The sequence below is a fragment of the Cebidichthys violaceus genome, unplaced genomic scaffold, assembly GCF_023349555.1.
Source record: "Cebidichthys violaceus isolate CVI_PGR_0920_01 unplaced genomic scaffold, fCebVio1.0.p SCAF_34, whole genome shotgun sequence".
NCBI lineage: Eukaryota > Metazoa > Chordata > Actinopteri > Perciformes > Stichaeidae > Cebidichthys > Cebidichthys violaceus.
The window spans coordinates 658868-681282 of NW_027176528.1; the positions used below are offsets into that span (position 1 = coordinate 658868).

Below are 22415 nucleotides of genomic sequence, written 5' to 3' on the forward strand. Positions count from 1 at the left end.
AAGTTTGCTTCATTCTGCAGGGACTTTGTGCTCATGTACAGTTTTTAATTAGACATCATCACTTTACAGCGTCTCCACATGAATACAGTAACCAGATTAACCTTTACATGACAAATCTCTAAATTGTTAAATTTGAAGAAAAACGTAATCTCGGTGTCTTCATTTTAATTTAAAGTGATCATCAGTGTACGTGGGATGGCTCAGATCGAAACGGTTCTTCGACTGAATAGAATCCGTTGCTGCTTTTATTGTTTTGACTTATTTTTAATGGGTTGTATGAGGGGTTCTCTTCAGTCTGTACTGCTGTTAAAACCCAGCATGGCTCCACAGTCACCCTGTCCATACACAGGGTGATTCATGAAGTCCAGAGCAGCGTCAGCCTTACATCACATCTCCCCCTCAATCCCCAAAAAGTTTTAGCTCGTTGTGAAAGTCCAGGAAGTATTTCTGACCCGGGTCCAGAACTGTGTCTCACGCCTTTTCAGCTTCCAGTAGAACAAGATGTTAAAGTATACAGACGAATCTCATACATCCACGACACTTTGTACAAAACAATTGAAATAAACAGTACAGAATCACTACGATACAGTGATGAGGTACAATAGTAGTGCAATACTTCAGACTGCTAACAGCTGAGTCTAAGCTTTACTGTTAAAAAAAGGCACGTCCATAGTTTCTCTTAAAGAAATCAGAGAGGGTCCACAGGTTGTGATGCTCTTCGTCCCGGCTGCTACTTGAGGTTTTTTTTTTTTTCAGTCTTGGTACGACTACTAGCGGGCTCCTCGTCACATCCTGCACCCGTCAAGTCCTTTATCAAGCCGGTCACTTCCTCTTCCAGTCGCGCTCCATCATAGGTTTCCATAGCCCTGATCGGTCTGGAACCAGTTACACCTGGTGACCTGTGAGGTGAGAGAAGAGATCTCCCTCAGAACACAACGCTGAATCTCTTTCTGGTAGAATACGAGGTCTAGAGTGAAGGTTAGTTTTAGGAAATGGTTTGAGCCAAAACACGCTACCCCTCAGGAGCTGCTGCTCTGTCACTTAGCATCGGACTATCTAGAACAAGTCCAATTAGGTTCTAGAACACGGCGGCGTGCTAAACTGGACCGTTAAAGACCAGCACGGCTTCAGGTGGACTGAAGCTGAACCGCATGAGTTCTAAAGAGGCTTCAGAGGACGCAGGCTCTTCATGATCTGATTCAGTCTGTAGTAAAAGCCTCTTTCATGCTCCACTAGGTCACATGTTAAACATCTGAACATTGCAATGACATCAACCGAAGAACATCAGCTTGGACACTGAATTTATTTTTATGTTGATTCACGCAAATATGTAAAATAAATAAAATAGCATAATAAACGATCATGAAAGAGAGATCAGCATCTCAACGTCCCACAGCTGGATTTCAGTGTAGAGTTCACTTCCTTTAAATGACTCTAGAGTGAAATAATCCACTCTGTGGTTCGGCTCTGAGCCTCAGCTCTGGCAAACAAATACTGTTCAAAGTTCCACGTTTATCCATTTTTATTATTTAAGCTATTTCCCAAATGGTTTTAAGTCGACGACTCGAAATAAACACCGTTGGTCCCAATTGGTCGGTGGATTCGGGGTCGTCATCGCTGCTCCTTTAACACCGTATCAGCGATCAGAGTGAGATTTAGACCAAACCTGTTTCCAACCTTAAACTGCAGCTAATGACAGAGCAACGCCCCGTTTTGTCAGCAGTAAAAAAATGATCATACATACAGAAACATGCACACCCATTGAACATAAGAGCTGGACCGATACAGAGTTCATTCATTTGACAATAAAGTCATCCACAACTGATTTGATAGAGATTCATTCATTTATAGATGCATTTAAAATGTGTTTTTCATTTACTCACTTGTTCAATTAGCTTTTTATTTAAATTGGTTCTTCAAAAGACAAGTATTAAACATCTAGCAGCTAAGATGGAACATTACTTATTAGGTAAGAAAGAAAAACTACAGTTGAGAAGTTTGTTTTCCACAAATATACAACTTACTGTCTCAGAGAACATTCAAGTTTTTCCTCATAAATGTACAACTTTAATCTTAGAATTTCTGAGGTTTTTTTCCCTCAAAATATTGAGGGAAAAACCTACAATGTAGGATCCGCCTTCCTTCAAAAGCTGTTCACAAACATTCATCAAAGGAAACGGTTGATGTGTTTTCTGATCTAAAAACATCTGGACTGGATATGGAAGGTCTGCATCGGTCAAGCCCTTCAGCACACTGTTAGTAAGGCCCAGAAGTCAACCCCGCCACAACACGAACAAGATAGCGCTGCAGCACTTCAAACTGTCACACGCGGCAAACGTCGGACCTTAGGGGCCTGCTCTGGTGGGGGGAGGGGTGGGCGGAGCCCCCCAGGGGGCGCCGTTCATCTTCTTTCCTAAACCTGTTGTCAGTGAATCAGAGAGAGAAAGAGAGAAAGAGCGTCCAAGACGGATCACAGTCAGACCACTCGAGATTCAGCAAAGATTATGCTACAAAAACAATTCCTGTACGTCACAGATTTGAACCACTTCAGTCATACTTTGGGTAAATCAGACAAATACTGCAGATGTGTACCGTTGGTGTCACAGCTTGGCTCTGTGGTCTCCCAGTTCATGGACCTCTGGACCGCCTTCTTCCAACGAGCAAAGCGGAACTCACTCTCTGTTTGAGAAAAGGACAGACAGACAGGCAGGGGATGGACAGAGAGACAGACAGGCAGGGGATAGACAGAGAGACAGACGGGGTAGACAGAGAGAGAGACAGACAGACAGACAGACAGGGGATAGACAGAGAGACAGACAGACAGGGGATAAACAGAGAGACAGACAGGGGGTAGACAGAGAGACAGACAGACAGACAGACAGGGGGTAGACAGAGAGACAGACAGACAGACAGACAGGGGATAGACAGAGAGAAAGACAGACAGATGATAGACAGACAGGGGATAGACAGACAGACAGACAGACAGGGGATGGATAGACAGACAGACAGGGGATAGACAGAGAGACAGACAGAGGACAGACAGAGAGACAGACAGAGAGACAGACGGACAGACAGGGGACAGACAGAGAGACAGACGGACAGACAGGGGACAGACAGACAGACGGGTCAGCGAGGGGATACAGTGGCCCTTTTTTCCAGATTTCATGTCCTGAATGGAGCGTCCACTAGATGGCAGCACATGAGCCGTCACAGTATCCGACCTCAGAGAATCACACGCTGAGCAGCAGCTGCTCCAGCACACACTTCCTCTGGCTCTGTCCTACCTTCACAGTTGATCTGAGGCTCGTATGTCTCAGCCGTGGCGTGTGGCAGATGACTGGGGCTCAGGCTCCACACGCCTACCCCCTCTGCTGCCCCCGCCGCCATGGCTGCACCCAGAGCCGTGGTCTCCGACATGGTGGGTAGCACTGGAAACAACACGAGCCAGACACACACACACACACACACAGTAACATTAGGTTCAGTCTCTAGTCCCGAACATTAAGCAGCAGATGTATCCTGGTGTCCTGACGTATTGGACGTTGTAATGTCAATTCAGTTTCTACTGGAGTTCATGTACACACCAGTTCATTTGATGTACATCAAAGTCAACGTCTGTGTGTGTCCGTGTTGTTTCATTTAAATGGGGCAAAAGTCAGCAGGACAGAGAGGTCTGAAGTCCACGTTTAGTCAATGGTTACTCATTTTGACAAAAACAGGTTTCTGAACTCTAAAAGTTATTGTTGTTATTGTGTAAGTAGGAGAGACGACTTCAGTGAAGCTGTTCATGCTGCCACAATGTTTGACTGTACATGACCGTATTGAACCGGTCAGAGCTAACGTAGAATGAACATTTGTTATCACAACTATAACTACTCAATTTAATATTTTCAGTATGATTTACGGCAAATTAAAATGACTGGTGTTAAATATTTATATGAGCTCCCGCCTTCTCCTTTTAACGTCGTTTTAACCCACAGGTTCATTATTTTAACCGTCTATTATTGGACAGTCTGAGGAGCCTCAATGCATTGTGGGACAGTTGAGTCCTTACTAATCCAGTATACATCACATACTATGCAGTGTGTACACGTCACAGTGTGCGGATCATACTCACGGCCTCTCTCTTTTTCATCCACACCCCGTCCTACTCGTCAAACCCTGGAACCTACATTACCCACAATGCAAGTCGACTCTCGACAGTTCGGTCAGAGATTCAGGTGTGCTCGGAGCGACTAATGTAGCCTCGAGCCGCTAAGCTCAGACTGTCCACAGCTCCCTCTGGAGACACTAAAGCCTTTATACAACTTTACTCACCTGTTTTCACCTGATATTTGATCTGCGGTTTGGATTGCATCTCTGCATGAATATTACCATCTCTAAAATAACTGACAATGGTACATGTGTGTGTGTGTGTGTGTGTACGGGTGCGTTAGCGGAGGCCTCTTACCTACGGGGATGCAGAGGATGTCGGCCTGCAGCTGCATCAGTAGCCTGTTGGAGGTCATGCCTCCATCCACCTGCAGCTGTGTCAGAGGGACGCCGCTGTCCTGGTTCATCGCATCAAGGATCTGACACACACACACACACACACACACACACACACACACACACACACACACACACACACACACACACACACACACACACATCACTGTACAATATGCCTCTGTTGCACCGTCCTCAAAGCAAGAAGAAGAAGAAGAACCGGACATAAAGAAGGTGGAGGAGCCGAGAGGAGACGCCGCTCACCTCTCTGGTCTGAAAGCAGACGGCCTCGAGGGCAGCAAAAGCCAAGTGGTTCCTGTTGGTGAACTGAGTGAGACCACAGATGATGCTGGAAAACAAACAGAGGAAATAGGTTTAACACACAAACTACAGTAATGTTATTTAGCCAGTTTGTTGAACTCTCTGGGGAAGAAAACTAACTCTCTAGAATCAAACAAATAAACTACGGAAGCCCTGAGAGGCAAGTAAGAAAAATAAAGTCTGATCTAAATTGCTTTGTTTTCTTTATTTTGTGTTCGGTAAACAGGTGAAAAAATAAGTTTTGCCTGTATTATTCTTCTTCGTTATTTTTTTGCAGTGTTGTCATGATACTGGCATTTCTAACTTTGATACAATACCTTGAAAAATATCGATATTCGATCCAATTTACGATACCTCGTGAAAAAAGTGAGATCATACAATTTTAGATTTTTAACGATGCTTCAATTCTACTTGACACTGGTACTGTGTGCTTAGATTGCATGGAGAAAATTAAACTCACCTGTAAGAAAACATGATTTTAGTCAACAACCACACATGTTATCAGAACATTTCTCCTCATTTCGGGGTCAAATTAGTTGATGGTTCAGACGCGTGTTTGAACAGCTGACTGGCTCACCCTCTTGCACTGGGCTCCCAGTACGGGGCGTAGAGGCCGGAGAAGGCCGGCACAAAGTAACAGCCGTAAGACGTGCCGGCTGCAGCTGCTAGCTTCTCTGATGAAACACAGGAGGAAGAGTTATTAGTTATTATATCTTCTTTTCTATGTGAGACAATCAAAAAGCAGCTATGAATGTGTTTTTGAATGTCATGACTTTCACGTTGGATTAAGATGCTGCCGTGTAAGTACCGATCTCTGAGGAAGACTGCACGATGCCCAGGTTGTCCTTCAGCCACCGCACCACTGCCCCTGCGATGGCCACGGAACCCTGAGGGAAGACGGAAAAACATGGAGCCCACATCACATGAGAGCAGCAGGCCGGGGAGGCACACAACGGAGGACATGGCTGCACCGAGGAGCAGGAGGAGGGCGTTCACACACCTCGAGTGCATAGCAGGCGGGCTCGTCTTTCCCCAGTTTGTAGGCAACCGTGGTCAGCAGGCCGTGGTCCGACATCAGAGGCTAACGGAGTGACAAGCAAACACCTTATACAGAGTGTGAGGTAGCACCAGAGCACAATGGCAGTCACAATGTTACACCCGTGTATCAGTTCCCTCTCATCTTACCTTGGTCCCTGTATTTCTGAGCAGGAAGCAGCCGGTCCCGTACCTTTACATGACAAGGATGAACAAAACAAAAAAAAAAAGATTACAGACCGGAGATTTAATAACTGATGACAATCCTTCAAGACCAAGAGGAGAAAAAGTGACATCAGTCATTTAGAAGTGACTCACAAGTCTCTGTAATTATCATTATTATTATTCTATACTCTGTTATATCATTATTTATAATATAATAAAGCAGAAAACCCTAAGTGTCATGACTTAATCACATTATATATTATTCTGGTTGTGGGTGTTTACATACATACTAGACCATACTAGGTCACGTTACCTGATAACTTTGTCTTCGTTTGCTCTTGGAGAGTTTCTATTTTTACTTCTAAAAATACCGAACGACCACTGAACCCATCGTTTGTCTTGACTGTCTTTAATGTTATGTAATGTTGGCATTTATTATGCGTCAGACTGTCTTTAAGGTTATGTAATGTTGGCACCTCAGCCGGCATCTTGTTTCAACACCAACAGGGCGGATGATGAAACACCAGTGGAGGTGAAATGAAGAACCCGCTGGAAGGCTTACGTGTTTTTGGCCTGGCCTTCCTGGAAGCACATCTGACCAACCAGAGCAGCCGACTGGTCGCCAAGACACTGATGGAAACGACGTTGCAGTTAAGAGGGCCATGTATGAATTGACATGCACCCCCACACACACACACACACACACACACACACGCACACACACACACACACACACACACACAGATATAGAACCCACCAAAAAGACCCAGTGTCTCACATTTAAAAAAATAGACAAAATCGAGCTTTAACCAGAAACTGGAGCTTGATCAGATTTTTCTCATCCATTGACATTGATATACCAGCTGAAATAACTTTTTTTTAAAAACATGCACCACACTGAACAAAGACAGACGCCACTGTTCTAAACGACACTTACCCCGGAGATCGGAACTCCTGCAAGAGAGCTGGATTTCTGGTTGGAAGACAGAAACACACACACACACACACACACACACACACACACACAATGACTGCAGGATAATGCTGACTGTGCAACTGAGTTACAAAATACAGTTTGCATTGAAAACATTAGAATCAAGCAAGAAGCTGTGACGGGACAGGAAAATACCCCACAGCCATCTAGATAATAGAATAATGAAATGATGAAATAAATTAATGAATGGCTACAGTAATCCCAACCAGACTTTTATGATTCAGTGCATTATCAGAGCATATTAGTTCCAGCTTATTGCAATAAAGGCACAATAAGGAACAGCAGAGCGTTTTTATTACCTCATAGGGACTTGATGAAGTCATTATGTTTAATGACACCATTAAGAACGCACAGATTAGTGTCTTTGTGAAGTTATCAGTTGCAACACTTTTGCATGTCGTCAGTTAAACACCGGCTCTGCAGACAGCTTGTTTACGCTTCGTCCCTTTATCTCTCGTTTACGGATTTTGATTTGATTTCAATACAAGATTAGGGCCTTTCCTAAAGTGTGCTGATCGGGATAAAACTGAGCAGTGAGGCAAGAGTCCTGACCTGTTCACTTCTAGTATTGTTTTAAAGGTTCGGAGGATGTGGGGAAACAATCAGTAGCTACATTCTGAGGAAAAAGTCAATCAAATCAGACCCATAAAGAGGAGGAACACAAACAGAGCTGCCACGTTGCTGGCCTGTGGACGGCAGGGCAAGGTCCACGTCGCAACAAACAGAGACACAACACACACACACACACACACACACACACACACACACACACACAGGAGAGTCTGTGTGTCTTTTAAATCACAACATCTGTCTGTGTGACAAAGCTACGTAGGATCTTATCAGGTCATTTATCAGAGTGAGGCCACAATAAGGAATTGTGTTGAAATGTATCTCCTGGATTCTGAATCAACAAACAGTAATCTGTACTCGGTAAAATCACCAACAAGTGAAACCTTCTACCAGCAAAGTCCTGCACTAGACAGTATGACACCAGTAAGACCTTTGCTTCTCTGATATCAACCCGTCAATACTAACGCTTTACATCATTCTTCAGGGATCATGACTCAACAACAAACTCCTCATAATGACAATATCTTTCATTTGAAAACACTTACTTTGTCCAGCAGAAATTCAAATGTAAATTCCAAAGGGCAATAATATTTGGAGCTTGAAACCCTTTACTACTTCACTGTGAACACTATCAGCACATTCGCTGTAACTTATCAACTAAAACACGATATGAAACCATTCACCGGAATATTGTAGGATTATCGTCGATTGGCCGTTTCTACAACTTGAAGAAAACATGCTGGGCCGGTCTCATCCGGTCCATCTCAGAAACACAAACAGTAACACAGCAACAGTTTGAGGACTTTAAAGCGAGCTCACCATCCAGCCGTAGATTTCAGAGGAGCTTCTGACTTGGGGGAGGATTTCCATCGGGACGTCAAAGTACCTAGGATTCATGATGTACCGGACACAACAGACGGGGAAAAAAGGAGAGCTTGTTTAAAGTGAGGCGGATGTGCAGTGCGGTCCGTATTTGGACAGTGATGGGAATTGACTCGGTTTTAACGGGGGTGGACTGAGATAAAGCTAAAAAGTCTTTAAAGTCACAAACGAGAAGAGTTCAGTATCATCACAGTAAAACTCAAGAGTGTGTGTGTGTGTGTGTGTGTGTGTGTGTGTGTGTGTGTGTGTGTGTTAGAGGTCAGTGTACCTGCAGAGCTCGGGATCCCAGTCCATGCTGTGAATGTTGAAGAGCATGGTGCGACTAGCGTTTGAGACGTCCGTGCAGTGGACCCCCCCGTTCTTGCCCCCCGTCAGGCACTGAGGACAAAAAAACACAACAGTGGACTGAGTGTGCATCAAATGTAAAAAATTTTTTTAAAAAAAGGGGCGCAGATTCAGAGAACGGGGAGACATATTCATTCATTGTCTAGATCTTGATTTTAAAAACAGCCTCTGTCATGTTTCCAGATTGTAAGTAGACTCCATCAAGTGCAGCTAAGCAACTACAAGAGAGACGTCGGTTTCTGCTTTTTGTAAGGCTGCACGATGAATCAGAACTGTATCGAAATTGCGATATGGTTTACTGCAATTTTCAAATCGCAGGAGGAGCAATATTTGTTGAAGGCATAAATGTGTGTAAAAGTTACATTTTAAATGATTGTGGCGCTGCGGAGATGTCCCTGCCATCACGTCCTATTCTACTGATTTAAGCAAATATCTTTGTTTGGAACAGATCCTCACACAAATCTCACCCATAAATCACTTTCATGTGTATTTGAATACGTGTATGAAAGTAACCATTTCATTTTTAGAACCATTATTCTAATTTTTTTCTCGATTAGACATTTTTTTTTTCAAAAATGGAAACTTTTAGTCTCAGCTCCATCTGACAGCTCCGGGACCGGACTCTTACCCAGATGATCCAGGAGTCCACCGTGCCAAACATGGCTCGCTCACTCAGCACCGCCTGTCGCACCTCATCCACGTTGTCCAGCAGCCAACGCAGCTTCACTGCACTGAAGTAGGTGCTGATGGGAAGGCCCGTCTTGTGCTGGAGAGAGAGAGAGAGGGGGGGGGGGGGGGGGGGGGGGGGGGGGGAATGGTAGAAATACTGATGAGAGGTTAAAAGAAGCATTGTCATGGGTTGAACTAGGAAAAACCTCAACCTGAAGCAAATATCAGCTCAGAGAAGAGAAGACAACCCGGTTCTGAGTTCTCCTCTAAGGTTAAGCACCACTAGTGAACACCTTCAGTAGTTCATCAGTCATTCCTTTCCTACACCTGCTCATCCTGATCGTGTTGCCGGAGTCCGTCTCTCTCACCTTGAGGTGGTTCTTGTTTTGACCCGGAGCTTTGTTGATGAGACTCTCCACAGTGGACTGTGTGCGCAGGTCCAGCCAAACTACAGACGAAGCAGAGGATTAACGGGTTAGAGGCGTGTCCCAACTTTCTGGGCTCATGACATCACAAAGCATGCATGCCACCTCTTGTCGAGAAGTTGCGTGTCTAACAAAGTGATATTTATCTCCTCAAAATGTTTCCATTGAAGCATTTCTTAAAAAGATGTGCAGAGGGGACATTCAATGGAAGTGAAAATCGTATCATAAACGTTCGCTTTATCGGGATGACGATGCATCACCTGATCTGAATTACTGTGTGGAGGTTTTGTGGTAACACACACATCATGAATACTACAAATAAAGAATGGAAACACACACACACACACACACACACACACACACACACACACACACACACACACACACATTTCACTGGGATTGCCTCGGTTTCCTACAAACCAAAACTCGTGTCATCAGAATGATTCCAAAGATTTCATCGTCACTCTCAATATTAACACATGGGGGCTTTAGCCTAGATTACTGGTCAGTCATGCCTCTTGAGGAATAGCTGAGCCCACTGACAGTGACTTCGCAAGTGTGTAACCGGAGAAGCTGCAGCGAAGGGAATCTCTACAAAAATAGGCTGGTTGAATGGAGGGATGGTGTCTAAATGAAGTCTATGTCTGTCTATACGTGCAGCTAAAGGGGAGCTACGGCCATTTTCTAAATTCATACACGTTATTCCTGCGGTCTTACGCCGGGTTCACACTGGAATCGGGAAGGGGGGGGGAGAAGTCAAAAGTCAGTTATCATAGATCAGAGGCTATTTATGTATATCATATATAATTGACATTGTTTAGAGCAGATTATCAGTGTGTATTCTAGCCTGATAAATAGAAAAATAGACCAGATGCTCCACAGACAATGACAGACATGTGAAGTACTATTTTTTTTTACAGAGTGTGTATAAACGGTCTTAATTGCAAACATTGAATCACACTGAATTAATATGTAAAGAAGAATTTGTTCACTCAGACGTAGAATGCACCCCACCAATGGCGTTGTAGAGTGGCTCTCCGGTCTCTTTGTCCCAAACCAGCGTCGTCTCTCTCTGATTGGTCACCCCCACCGCTGAGAAAACAGCGACAACAAACTCTGTTAGGTTTGGTCAGCACTCGGTTTCCTTTCCTCCATCCAGCTGGAGGGTGTGGCTTAACATACTGTCACATATTGTCCACACCTTTTATGTTGGAGACGTCGACGTGGAGCTGGCAGAGTTTCTCACAAGTCCTCTCCAGGCACTCATACACCGACTGCATTATCTCTTTGGGGTCCTCCTCCACCCAGCTGATTGGAACACAAATACAGGCATGCTCTGTACTTTATACACAGACGGAAAAACATACGGAGTGGTTGTGCGAGGCTGTTGCTACCTGCTACCTGGCTGCACTGTGTTAGTGGGGTTGGGGTAACGGGGGGGGTTGCGTACCTTCTTATACCTTCTTATGCAACAGCCATCGTTTCAGTGCAAATGAGGCGTACCGCACAGGTTGAGCGCTACCGAAAGTCGATCGGATGAACAGACGCTCATCAGTCCATCGGAGTTCCACGACGTCAACTCTCCGCTTTACTTTTACCTGACAAACCATTCGACAGGCTTTTCCTCCTGCAAGCTGTTTGCCACCAATAAGGACACCACATAGTTCAAATTGATTCCTATGTTCTGCCAATCAGGACTGAACTCTGCAATAATGTTTCAGATATGAATACAGATTTCAACCATCAGCCCTCAGTGAACTGCCTCCTTGGTGGAGAACTGAGAGCATTTTAAGTCTCTGTTCACACTGATTGAAAGTCCGGCCCGCACATTTGTTCTGAGCCTTGGACAAATGGAGTTGATGACCCCCCCCCCCCCCTCATATAGAGGGACCTGTTACGGTGGTTTTCTGAGAATTAGTTTAAGTAAACAGCTGCTCCTCTGGCTGATGTGACCTTTAAGCAGGACCTAAACTGATCACTGGAGCTTCAGGATATGTGTATATCGAGGCAGAAAACATAGAGCCAAGAGTAGAATTTGCTAAAGTTAAATACGCCGTCTATCATTTACGCATCCCATAATGTTTCTGACCCGGCTTGAACCAGTACTCTGGCCTCTGGTACTTTGTACGGGGCGTTCATCGACCACATTTGAAATGACGTTAACATCTGAATGTGCATCGACCAATTTCTGTTCCTACTAAACCATAAGAGCTGGACCTTAGACTCATTACGTTCCACACATCAAATAAAGTAAGAGATTAATCTAAAAGGCACTTCCATTGTAACCTCAGTAACCCTGTAAACATTGATGGGAGGAAGACATCGTGGTTACTATCTGGGACTATCAGCATGGACTAGACCTTTTGATTGTTCTTTGTACATTCAGCTAGCTAGTGTTCTGAGAGATGTCCTGTATCATGGATGGTCAACAAATAACTAAAATACTGACTCAGTACTATTCACCGTTTGTACAGTCAGCAGCAGGAGAATGTTGTTTGGTTGGTTTAAAGAGCTTCTGGCAGCCCGACATTTAAGAATGTTCTGTTATTGTGAAGTTTTAGTCATTTAAGCAAAAAGCTTCTCAAATGTGAGGATTTGATGCTTTTCTTTGGTCATATATATATATATATATATATATATATATATATATATATAAAATAAAGTGAATGTCTGTGGGGTTGGACTGTGGGTCAGACAGACAAAGACAGTCGACAGTGTCACCTTGGTGCGTGGGGGAAATTATAACGGTTAATTGCAGAAGAATTGAGATTTAAAAAGCACTCACCCCTCCTTGGGGAATCTCTGCTTGATCTCCACTTGGTGGTGACTCATCAGCTCAGCTGTTCTCGCATTGAACACCTGTGGAGAAATGTGATTGGTGAGGGACCAGGAATACTAACCGATACAAGGCAAGACGACACAGGGCTGGAAAGAGTGTTGGGAAGTTTTGCTTTTGATTTACATAGAGAGACAAGAGAGGAGAGCAAAAGGATGATTATTATTAGCTGAATTATTGCAGGCACTCCACTAGAGAATGGCTTCCTGTTACAGGGGGAGCGTGAGCGGGAGGCAGCCTATTAGTTGAAGCTACAGTCAGACAGAAGTCAGCACTTCTTCTAATAAGGTAAGAGGATAAACCTCGGTGTAGCGCAGCAGTGCACATCTACAACTCAGCTGCCGACAGTACTCACAACGCTAGCTTATGAGAATTCAACACAGCAATGTAACACACGGAAAAAACCTGACGCACTGCCCCCCCCCCCCCAACTCTTTACACTTCATGATCCTCCCACAGCTGCAGAGACTGGACACAGATACAAACAGGCTACAAGCTGAACTCCTTGACACTGAAAGGGAAGAGGTGACATTCTGTTGGAGTCATGCAGTTGGACGTCAAACACCGTCACACACGGACAGGCTGGATGGCTGCTCTCTGATCTCACTCTGCTTTTTTTATATACTTTAATCGCAATGTTTCCTTCATCTTCTTCCAGATATTTCAAAGTCCATTGCACAGTCTATGCAAGTTAAATGAACACATAGCAGAAAATAACCAAGACACACAAAAACTGGACAAAACGTAACGCACAGAAAAAAACATTTTTGAGTCCAAAATGTCATCACAATGTCAACAAGTTCCCCATTTAACACATGATTGTCACTGTCGACGTGACTGTATGAAGTAGACCAGGAACACAAGTCAAGTATCCTCATAGCCAGACTGTCATCATGTGATCATTGCCAGGCTTTGTGTGCGACCGTGCCAGTCCACAAAAACAAAAACATTTTATAAGAGATATACTGACACAGAGACCTCATGCTGAACAGTTTCACCAACAAACCATCAGATTGTGTCCAAAAGCTCAGCAAGAGACTGACACTATCAGGTTATCCTAGACCAACTGTCTCTTTATGGTATCAGGTCGGGGGTGAAGCAGTTATAATGAGGATATACTTCAACAAAGAGCTTCACCGCTACCATCTACGACAAGAGAGAAGACTTGGCTTATCGTCACATGGGTCCTGTGAAGAACCTCACAAACAACCTCCTGGGTTTAGGATTAACTTTTGGTTTGAATGACATCGTCTGTGCCGTCAGTGTCGCCTCACAAAAGGGGTCAAGGTCCGTTCGTGAAGAGCTGGTAACTAATTAAGAATAACATCCAGAGAGCTGTTCTGGAACATGTCTGCTGTGGACATCCGTAACTTTTGACCACATAAGTTTGAGATATATACTGCATTGAGTCACAGATGTAAAGTATGTATTTGTGTAAATTCTTAATAAGTTGTTTCTTCTTCGTTGCTCATTCATAATCGTAGTAAAAGCAGCTCGTGTTTTGAATTTAGTATCAGACACCAGAAGTCACATTTCACCCTGTTGTGTAGCAGATGTACTCAGGCATCAAACACGGTGTCTGCTTCTATCTCTACAGCGCTCCAATCCGCTGTATTCTGTGCCAAGTCTGACTCTTCCGGCTGACCTACTTGAGGAAGCCCGACTCCGTTCACAACGGATCACTGGACAGGACTCATCTTGCTAAACAGCGGGAACAAAAGTGAACAAGTGGAGAAATGCGCTGGGTTATTGACAACTTTTCACACAGGCAGAACTCGGAACGGGATGACTGTTGGTTAACGGTGTGAACTCAACGCAACAGGAAGATTTCACAAAACAGGATGAGTCAGTTAGTTTAAAAGGGTTCATGAACTTCAACTTCAACGCTGAAAACTCCTCATGCAAAGAGCTGACTCCCTGAATTAGTCTTTACACACAGACAGTGCAAAACATGAAATCACATGCTCATTCCTCAGAATACCGTCACCTCATTACCTTATTACTATGAATAGAAATCTATTCAACACATTATTTGAGAAAGTGACGATTGCAGACACAGTTATACTGGGAATATGTTGCTTCTTGACAGCATCATTTCATAATGGACATTTTGTATGGTATGTATAATGTTGTGATGCTTTTAATAAACCGGATACATGAAGCATTACATGGTTCCATAGAGTTGTTATGTAATTGCATGCTATTATGATATTTTGAAACCCAAAATTAGGAAGATAGCCTTTTGTGCTAACAGTATAGCGCATTGAAACCAAGTGACTATAAAGTCAAAGCTATATCGTAATACTGTACATTGTCATACCACTGCTCTCCTGCAGTGAGCTCGTTCACCACTGGGGGCGCACCGAGGAACGTGGGTCCTGTGTTGATGATTGACTTCGCTCAGCAGATGTCTTTTATTTGCTGTTTGAGAGAACTAATACACCTGCTGCTAGCTAATACAGAACCAATACCGCATAGATCCATAGGCAGTTAGCGTTAGCCTAGCCTGCTTGCTAGCTAATTAAAGTCGCGTTAGTTCTGACCCAAACTTATCTTTTCCACTTGCAATAAGTTTCTTTCAGTCGAAGCCTTCGCCATTTGTTATCAGCTAACGTCGTGCGGTCAATAAGACAGCACATGCCGAAAGAAACACAGAAGTTGCATCAATAAGACCACTCTACTTAACGTGACACATGTGACGTCACTCACCAGAAACCTCGTCGAGCTCGTGCCCTGGTCAATTGCAGCAACCAGCGGATCCATCATTCTTACTTTTTCTTTCTTCTTCTCGTGACCGTAAAAAAAACCCCACTCACAACCAGAGGTTAAACACTACCAGCGGGTGGATTTTGAGACTTGCCAGGGTTTCCACGACACGAGTGGTTTAATCAAACACCGGCCAAGACTCCTCTCGAGGGGGTAGGTGGTGTAGACGGAGCGGGGGCAGGGTCACGAGCAGAGGACGAGCCGGTGTTCTGTGGATTGGCTGCTCGGTAGAAGGCGTCGGCCACGCTCTGTCCAATCGGGTTTGGGGGCACGTTCTCCCAAACGAAGACCCCACGCTACTCCACGACCTCGTGAAGGTCCGTCTTTTGTTATTGTTTTGATCGAGAGACCTCTAGCGGCGTTTAATATGCCAATATATAGACATACAATATATAAATAAAAGCGAGGTTGTTGTATTATTGTGAACTGTATTCTCATATGACATGTGCCTTTTTGATAAAATAAAACAATGAACAATAATTCATACAAAAACAAAAACGTTTACGCCTCACTGACATCTGTATAACAACACACAATAGATGTGATTTTCTGGTCTAAACTCAAACCGTCATTCCATTCCTGTGGATTGAATTGAAGCGGCATACTGTTGAACTCCTTAAGGTGTCTTTATCTCCCTCGGGCATGTGAAAGATAAGACAGACATTTCATGTAAGCAGTAATTTACTTCTAAATTATAAACTCGATCTGCTGGTCAGCAAAGCGGCAGGGAACCGAAGCAAGACTGTGAAAGGTGAGATGTCTTTTATATCAAAGTTGCACATTTACAATATGTTACTTCCTAAATATGTAACGTGAACACCTTTAATAACAGAAATGGAAGAAACTTCGCTACGCTGATGTTGACTTGAACAGTATTGCTAATGAAAATACCAAACAGCTCAATGCTTTGCTGTCATAATGTGAACGGTGAGATATTTTTCGTATATCAAAGTTGCATACTAATTTAGCAGTATTTTCCAAATCAATTGTTGTGTCAGTAACAAGCTAACGTTAACAACTGTGGCTAGCAACTGGTTTTAGCTTATGCTAGCCTGCTAGCTAGATCAACTTTTGCTAAATAAGCTTTGCACGGGCTCCATGAATACATTTATAATAGCTTTTGGTTTTGTTCTTTTAAATGAGATATGAATTATATATACTTTTTGTTGTTTATATCAGTGACAATGTATTAACGTTAGATGGGGGGGGGGTGACTGCGTAGGCCCGTTGCTAGGTAACAGGTATCTTTGCTCTCAACTTGACCGAGCTGAACATTCCGTCCCCAACGTTTAAACCTAAAATAAGATTAGATAAGATAAAGTCATCCTTTATTACTCCCACAACGGGGACATTTGCAGTATTACAGCAGCAGAGTGGACAGTGCAAACGAAGAAACAAGAGACATAAGTAGAAACAAGTATAATACATAAGTAACCACACAGTAAAGCTATAGTAAACTAGTAAAAAAACGTAAAAAAACAACAACTGAAATATGATATAATCGGACTGAATGGTTGTCTATATTGCACAGGATACATTGGATTTATATGGCACGTGAATGAATAAATCAATGAGGAATTGGTCAGAGCAATCGATTGCTATCCTGAAAAACAATCTAAACAGTCCATCTAAGCAGGCTAATGATTGACTATCATTGAGAAAAAAATGGAAATAAAAATAGAAAAACTACAAATCAAATAGTGGGACACTGGCAGTGAGCCTGCTTTCTTTGTTTATGGAGTTAAATCAAATGCTACTTACCTCCAGTAAAGCAACCCTGTCTCTTCTGAGTTCACCAAAACAGAGTTACTGCACGGATCATTCTCCCCGTCTGGTCCTCAACCCGCCGAGTTCTCTCAGCACACTTTGTTTGCTACAGTACATTGTAATCATTACTCATAGTGTCTGCTAGCTCCCTGCTGTTTCCAGTTCAATGTGGCCAGCGAAGAGCACTGCTTTTGACTTTCTGTCACTGTTAACTCTCTTTCAGGCTTCAGCTGCAAAGGAAAAGAAGAAAGACCTAGACCTACTCTCAGAGGTCCCGCAGTCAGCATCATGACGGCCTTCAGCAGCAGGTAACCCTCCTACCTGTGTGAAAGTGTTCGTCATCATTACGCCGTTTCAGATTTAACTTTAGTTCTAATGCCTCCAGCTGTCAGACCCAGAGCTCAGGGCGTCCGGTCGCCTCCTCTCTCCTCCACCTCATTGGCCAGGCGGCCGAGACCGTTTTGGACAAGTTCCGCCTCCTGGAGCAGAGAGACAAGATCCTGCGTCGAGGTGAAGCCACTTCTCAACAACCAGTCTATTAACGCAGCTTAAAACACGGGAAACATTCTAACTGTGTGCGTAATCTGTCCGCACAGGTCGGCCCAAGAGGACACAGCTGGACCCAGGGTTTGTGGGGACGTGTCCTGACATGTGTCCAGAGACGGAGCGGTACAGGAGGGGGACATGGAATCACCTGAGCTTATTCGAGGTGTCCCCAGATAGTTTGTTTTATTTCACACTTTTTCTATTACATATGTAAGCTCTTGCAGCGCAGGTCTCTTGCTATACTCAACTTAGGAATGCTAAGTAAAGATATATGTTCATTTTTGATCATTTAGTGGCATCTATTGGCTATTTTGGCCCATGTGCAAATGAATACATTGGTAGAATAAGATCACATTGTAGTATTGAATTTATAAATATATTCTGTAGCTCAAAGGATAATAACAAAATATGTGTCTGCAAGTGGGAGCTTCCAAGTATGTTGAAGACAGGAGGGAGGGGCATTATAGACAAAAAAGGAGACCTCTTGTCCCCGACTAGGTGGATCACTCAGCAGTCATCAAGGAATACAGCCGCCCATCAGCGGACCAGGAAGAGCCCCTGCCCCACGAGTTGCGTCCCTTGCCTGTGCTCAGCATGACTATGGACTATCTGGTGACTCAGATCCTGGACCAGGGCCATGACAACTGCTGGGAGTGGTATGGCTTTGTCTGGGACAGGACCCGCGCCATCCGGAAGGTAAGGGCCTGCTGCAGGTCAACTAGGCCCCGTTCTGAATCCTGAACCCTCGGGGACTCTACTGACCTCACCTGGTCAATTGTTGAGCGTGAGAGGCTGCAAAGGCTTGAAACGGCATAAAATGAATGGGTTACCTTGACCTCCGTCACACCCACAGGACATCACCCAGCAGCGCCTGTGCTGCCCGCGCACGGTGTCGCTGATTGAGAAGTGCACGCGCTTCCACGTGCACTGCGCTCACCACCTCTGCGAGGAGCCCGTGTCAGCTTTTGACGCCAAGGTCAACAACGAGCACATGTCACAGTGCCTCCAGAGCCTCAAAGAAATGTACCAGGACCTGGCCACGCGTCACGTCTACTGCCCCCTGGAGGCAGAGTTCCGCCAGTACAACGTGCTGCTGAGACTCGATGCCGGCGATGTCCTGCGGTCAGTTCATTTAAACACACATACACATATTTCATGTTATTGAATTATGTGTAAAGCAAAGTTTTTGTGTCTTTTTGTGTTTGTTTTCTTCATCTTGCACCTCACTCTGCACGGTAAAGACATCCTTCTTCACGCTTCACGTCCTCACAGGGAAGTGCAACAATTCCGCGACGAGGTGCGCAACTCCCCAGAGGTGAAGTTTGCTGTGGCTGCAGTCGCCGCAGTCAACAGCGACAACTTTGTGCGCTTCTTCAAGCTGGTGAAAGGAGCCTCCTACCTGGCCAGCTGCCTCCTACACAGATACTTCAGTCAGGTCAGAAACTACAGGTGAATAGGGTCAAATATGTAACTAATAGATATCATCATACACTTCCCCAGATGTTTGCATTGCAAGTTTTCTAATTTGTTTTAATTAAATATGCAAATGAGGCATTGTCTTATTAGATATGTTCTTATTTGCATACATTACAGAAGAGAAATCTGAACATTGGATAAAGCCAGGTTCTACATTTTTGAATTTTGTTTATCGTTGTTTCACTCCATAAATCACAAATTATTATTTTTTTCTCCTTGTTTTTAGTAATAAAATGTTGCATTAATCTGACCATGAATGATATGTGAACAAACCCCTCAGTAGAAACCTTCAGAATTTAGAGAGAAACGGCCTTTAAAGAGATGGATTGTAAAATGTAATACATTTTTAAGACACTACAGGTGAATATGGTAAAAAAAAAAAAATTATAGAAACTTCCCCAGTTGCTTACTTACATTTAGACAATCGTTTTTTTTGTATTACAACTTTTCTGAAATGTTATGTTTGAATGTGTGAATGAGGAATTATCTAATGGTAACTTTTGGTGAATTTAGTAGAAATCTACAGACACAAATAGACAAAGTAGTCAAATAAATAAACAAATAAACACCTACATATGTATTTTGTAAGCTTTCTGTCCACTAGTCTGAAAGAAAAGATGTCATGGAGGCAAAATAGCCCCAAAATCTGTCTTCCCTTAATGAATGATAATATCATAATAACCGTGCCTCTTCCTGTTGTCATGTATCAAAACTACACCAATCATATAGAAAGAGATACAAATAACAAGAGTTAGAGAATGGTTGAACAATGTTTTGTGTATAACGGAACTGCTCTATTATGTATAGAATGGTATTTTATGTGTATTGGTACCATAGTGTGTGTGTGTGTGTGTGTGTGTGTGTGTGTGCGCACACAGGTCAGAGCTAAGGCCCTGGAGAGCTGGACCATATCCCACACCGCCGCTTTACGATCGACTACGTTTCCAGTGCAGGACGTCGTTCGCATGTTAATGTTCTGCAGCGCAGGAGAGGCAGCTGACTTCCTGCAGCAGCACGGCTTCAGTGTCAACGACGGGTGAGAGTCTGCTGCTGGTCAGATAGAAGTGGGTGACCGTGGCTAAGTGGAGAGCAGAGGGTCGGCGGTTGGAACCCCGGCTCCTGCTCCTGCTAGCCTCATGTCAATGTGTCTCTTGAGCAAGACACTTAACCCCAAAAATGTCTCCCGTAGCTGCGTCTACGGTGTGTAGATAGATACTGAATTGTAAGTCGCTTTGGATAAAAGCGTCTGCTAAATGACCGTAATGTAATGTAATGTAATGTAAGTTTCAGTGCCTAAATTTGATCATTAATTTTGAATTAAGTGATTGCTGGTTTACCTCTTTTAAACCTCAGAGGTAAGTAGTTATGAGCAATAATGTAAATATATGTAAAGAAGGCCACATGGTGGCGCTGGTAGCACTTTCAATGAAACGTGTTGAAGTCACCCTGTGAAGAGACAGGCAAACAAAACATAAAATATAAACATAACCTCCTTCATACATATTTGTTCACAGCTTGGTCAGGCTTAGTCGCAAAGCGTATCGGCAGCCAGAGCTGCCTCCGTCCCGGAAGAAGTCGGAGGCGATCCTGTCAAAGAATGCGGTGTTGATTGGAGAGGTGGTGAACGGAGGCCCCCTCCCTGACCCTCTCCAGCACACCCCTGTGTGCAGCTTTGACTCTCTGAACAAGTACCGTGGGTGATCCTTTTTTAACGCTGCATTCTACTGCTATATTTTTATGCAGAATAAAACTAAATGAACTTATCTTCTGCGTGGGCGGGATCTCTTCACCTCAGACCACAGGAGACGTCTCCACAGACGACACGCAAGCTACGAACACGCAACGCAATGCGCAACGTGCTGCTCTTTGCAAAATATTTGATGAAGAATCAAAAAAACAACAACATGATGAAAAATTGCAAAAAATGTATTAAGTAGACGAAGATGAGCCATTATTGTGTCTGAAATAGAGAAAAGCCTATAACGTCTGTACAACAGCACCCTCTGGTGGTATTTAATTTCCTTTAATGTAAATTGACGTGTGTAATTAGTTGACTTTATTAGCGATTAAGGAAGAGAACAGTAATTTATGAGCCTTTTAACTACATTTACTGTGTACTTGGAATAATCAAATGTCCCCTCCATAAAGCCTTTTTGTCTGAAAAAAAATTGTAATTGTCCATCATGCAAATATTGTCTGGATTAGTGGGAAGAATGTTTTGTCACTTCCTTCTGTATCAAACTGTACTCATGTTATGTATTAGGCTTCCGCTAAATGGCATCTACTGTAAATACTATGTCAATATATATATATAAAAGAATGCAGTCTAATTGTGTTAATATAGAAAAAAATATATCACTCATAATGTCACCTGCCATAGAAGCAGATCACTTTAATAATCGGAGGGACAAGCTTAAAGTCAGTATATAGTGGGAGGCGTGGCCACAGAGCAGCCTGAGGCAGAAAGAGCTCGAGTAACTTTGGGATAAAGTTTGGGCAGAAGTACCCGTTTACCGCTCCATATGTGTCCAAAGATGCCTGCTGGATGACATTCTTACAGTGGTGGTCAAACCGTGTTGGGCCCAAAACATTCGTTGTACTAAACCAGATGTTACTTACAGGATTATATTCCTGTGTCTCTTTGTTTTGCCCTGGTCTGTCTCTGTGGTGTGGGCGTGGCCCAGCCTCCCGATTACGGCTCGGTCGCCTCACCTGTCCAGTCTGCTCAGCTGCCTTCCATCTTCTCGTCTACTCAGCAGCGTATCTACCCCCGGCTTTCTGTCCGCTCATCTCCGGATCGTTGTTGCTACCGCAGTGGTAGTTAGTCGTTCTCGGCCGCTCGGTAATTGTGAACTCTTGAGTTCATTCCTCGCGTTATGGCTTGCCTGTACTTCCTCTGTGCCTCCAGGTTCATCCTCTCTGCCGCGCTCTCACCTTGCTCGGCTCAGTCATCCACCATCGCCCTCTGACGGTGCTAACCACGACGTCATCGAGTGGTTGGTCGTGGCAGATTGTGGTGCTGGAGACACCTACTGTAGTAGAACCACCACAGAGGAGGTTTACACTACTTTGCCAGGTGTTTATGTGTCTGTCCGGACAGATGTTGTCACCACGATAGCAGTCACGAAAC

At 43.9% G+C, this 22415-nt stretch overlaps 3 protein-coding genes across 4 annotated transcripts; 2 read left to right on the forward strand and 1 right to left on the reverse strand.

The window, feature by feature from the left end:
• Positions 1-21: 21 nt before the first annotated feature.
• LOC137883662 (glycerol kinase-like) lies at positions 22-15673 on the reverse strand. Of its 2 annotated transcripts, XM_068725232.1 has the most exons (20): positions 15440-15673; positions 12680-12753; positions 11096-11202; positions 10909-10986; positions 9838-9917; positions 9429-9566; positions 8724-8833; positions 8393-8459; positions 6947-6982; positions 6572-6639; positions 5995-6037; positions 5810-5890; positions 5618-5696; positions 5387-5483; positions 4753-4837; positions 4451-4571; positions 3285-3428; positions 2593-2679; positions 2345-2419; positions 22-899 (listed from the first exon to the last, which is right to left on the reverse strand). In XM_068725232.1, the coding sequence occupies exons 1-19, from the start codon at positions 15494-15496 to the stop codon at positions 2346-2348; spliced, it is 1626 nt and encodes a 541-aa protein (XP_068581333.1). In that variant the 5' UTR covers positions 15497-15673; the 3' UTR covers positions 22-899; position 2345. The 2 variants fall into 2 exon arrangements, with proteins under 2 accessions (XP_068581333.1, XP_068581334.1); XM_068725233.1 differs by lacking the exon at positions 2345-2419 and having other exon boundaries at positions 15440-15672.
• A 477-nt stretch (positions 15674-16150) lies between these two features.
• LOC137883663 (germinal-center associated nuclear protein-like) lies at positions 16151-18615 on the forward strand. The gene is made up of 5 exons (XM_068725234.1): positions 16151-16247; positions 17487-17571; positions 17649-17773; positions 17860-17972; positions 18308-18615. The coding sequence occupies exons 2-5, from the start codon at positions 17552-17554 to the stop codon at positions 18548-18550; spliced, it is 501 nt and encodes a 166-aa protein (XP_068581335.1). The 5' UTR covers positions 16151-16247; positions 17487-17551; the 3' UTR covers positions 18551-18615.
• Positions 18616-18723: 108 nt separating this feature from the next.
• LOC137883641 (germinal-center associated nuclear protein-like) lies at positions 18724-21638 on the forward strand. The gene is made up of 4 exons (XM_068725204.1): positions 18724-18931; positions 19082-19244; positions 20164-20321; positions 20800-21638. The coding sequence occupies exons 1-4, from the start codon at positions 18801-18803 to the stop codon at positions 20984-20986; spliced, it is 639 nt and encodes a 212-aa protein (XP_068581305.1). The 5' UTR covers positions 18724-18800; the 3' UTR covers positions 20987-21638.
• The last annotated feature ends 777 nt before the right edge of the window (positions 21639-22415 follow it).

What these genes read in the sequence shown, in the direction of transcription:
- LOC137883641 (XM_068725204.1), top strand. Translation starts at nt 18,801, where the DNA reads ATGTCACAGTGCCTCCAGAGCCTCAAAGAAATGTACCAGGACCTGGCC. An exon ending in GATGCCGGCGATGTCCTGCG is followed by an intron (nt 18,932 to 19,081) that starts GTCAGTTCATTT and finishes ACGTCCTCACAG; the next exon opens with GGAAGTGCAACAATTCCGCG. An exon ending in TACACAGATACTTCAGTCAG is followed by an intron (nt 19,245 to 20,163) that starts GTCAGAAACTAC and finishes GTGCGCACACAG; the next exon opens with GTCAGAGCTAAGGCCCTGGA.
- LOC137883663 (XM_068725234.1), top strand. Translation starts at nt 17,552, where the DNA reads ATGACGGCCTTCAGCAGCAG. An exon ending in ATGACGGCCTTCAGCAGCAG is followed by an intron (nt 17,572 to 17,648) that starts GTAACCCTCCTA and finishes TAATGCCTCCAG; the next exon opens with CTGTCAGACCCAGAGCTCAG. An exon ending in AGACAAGATCCTGCGTCGAG is followed by an intron (nt 17,774 to 17,859) that starts GTGAAGCCACTT and finishes CTGTCCGCACAG; the next exon opens with GTCGGCCCAAGAGGACACAG.
- LOC137883662 (XM_068725232.1), bottom strand. Translation starts at nt 15,496, where the DNA reads ATGATGGATCCGCTGGTTGCTGCAATTGACCAGGGCACGAGCTCGACG. An exon ending in TGGACTCCTGGATCATCTGG is followed by an intron (nt 8,834 to 9,428) that starts GTAAGAGTCCGG and finishes TTTTGTCCTCAG; the next exon opens with TGCCTGACGGGGGGCAAGAA. An exon ending in TGGGAGCCCAGTGCAAGAGG is followed by an intron (nt 4,838 to 5,386) that starts GTGAGCCAGTCA and finishes TTTGTTTTCCAG; the next exon opens with CATCATCTGTGGTCTCACTC.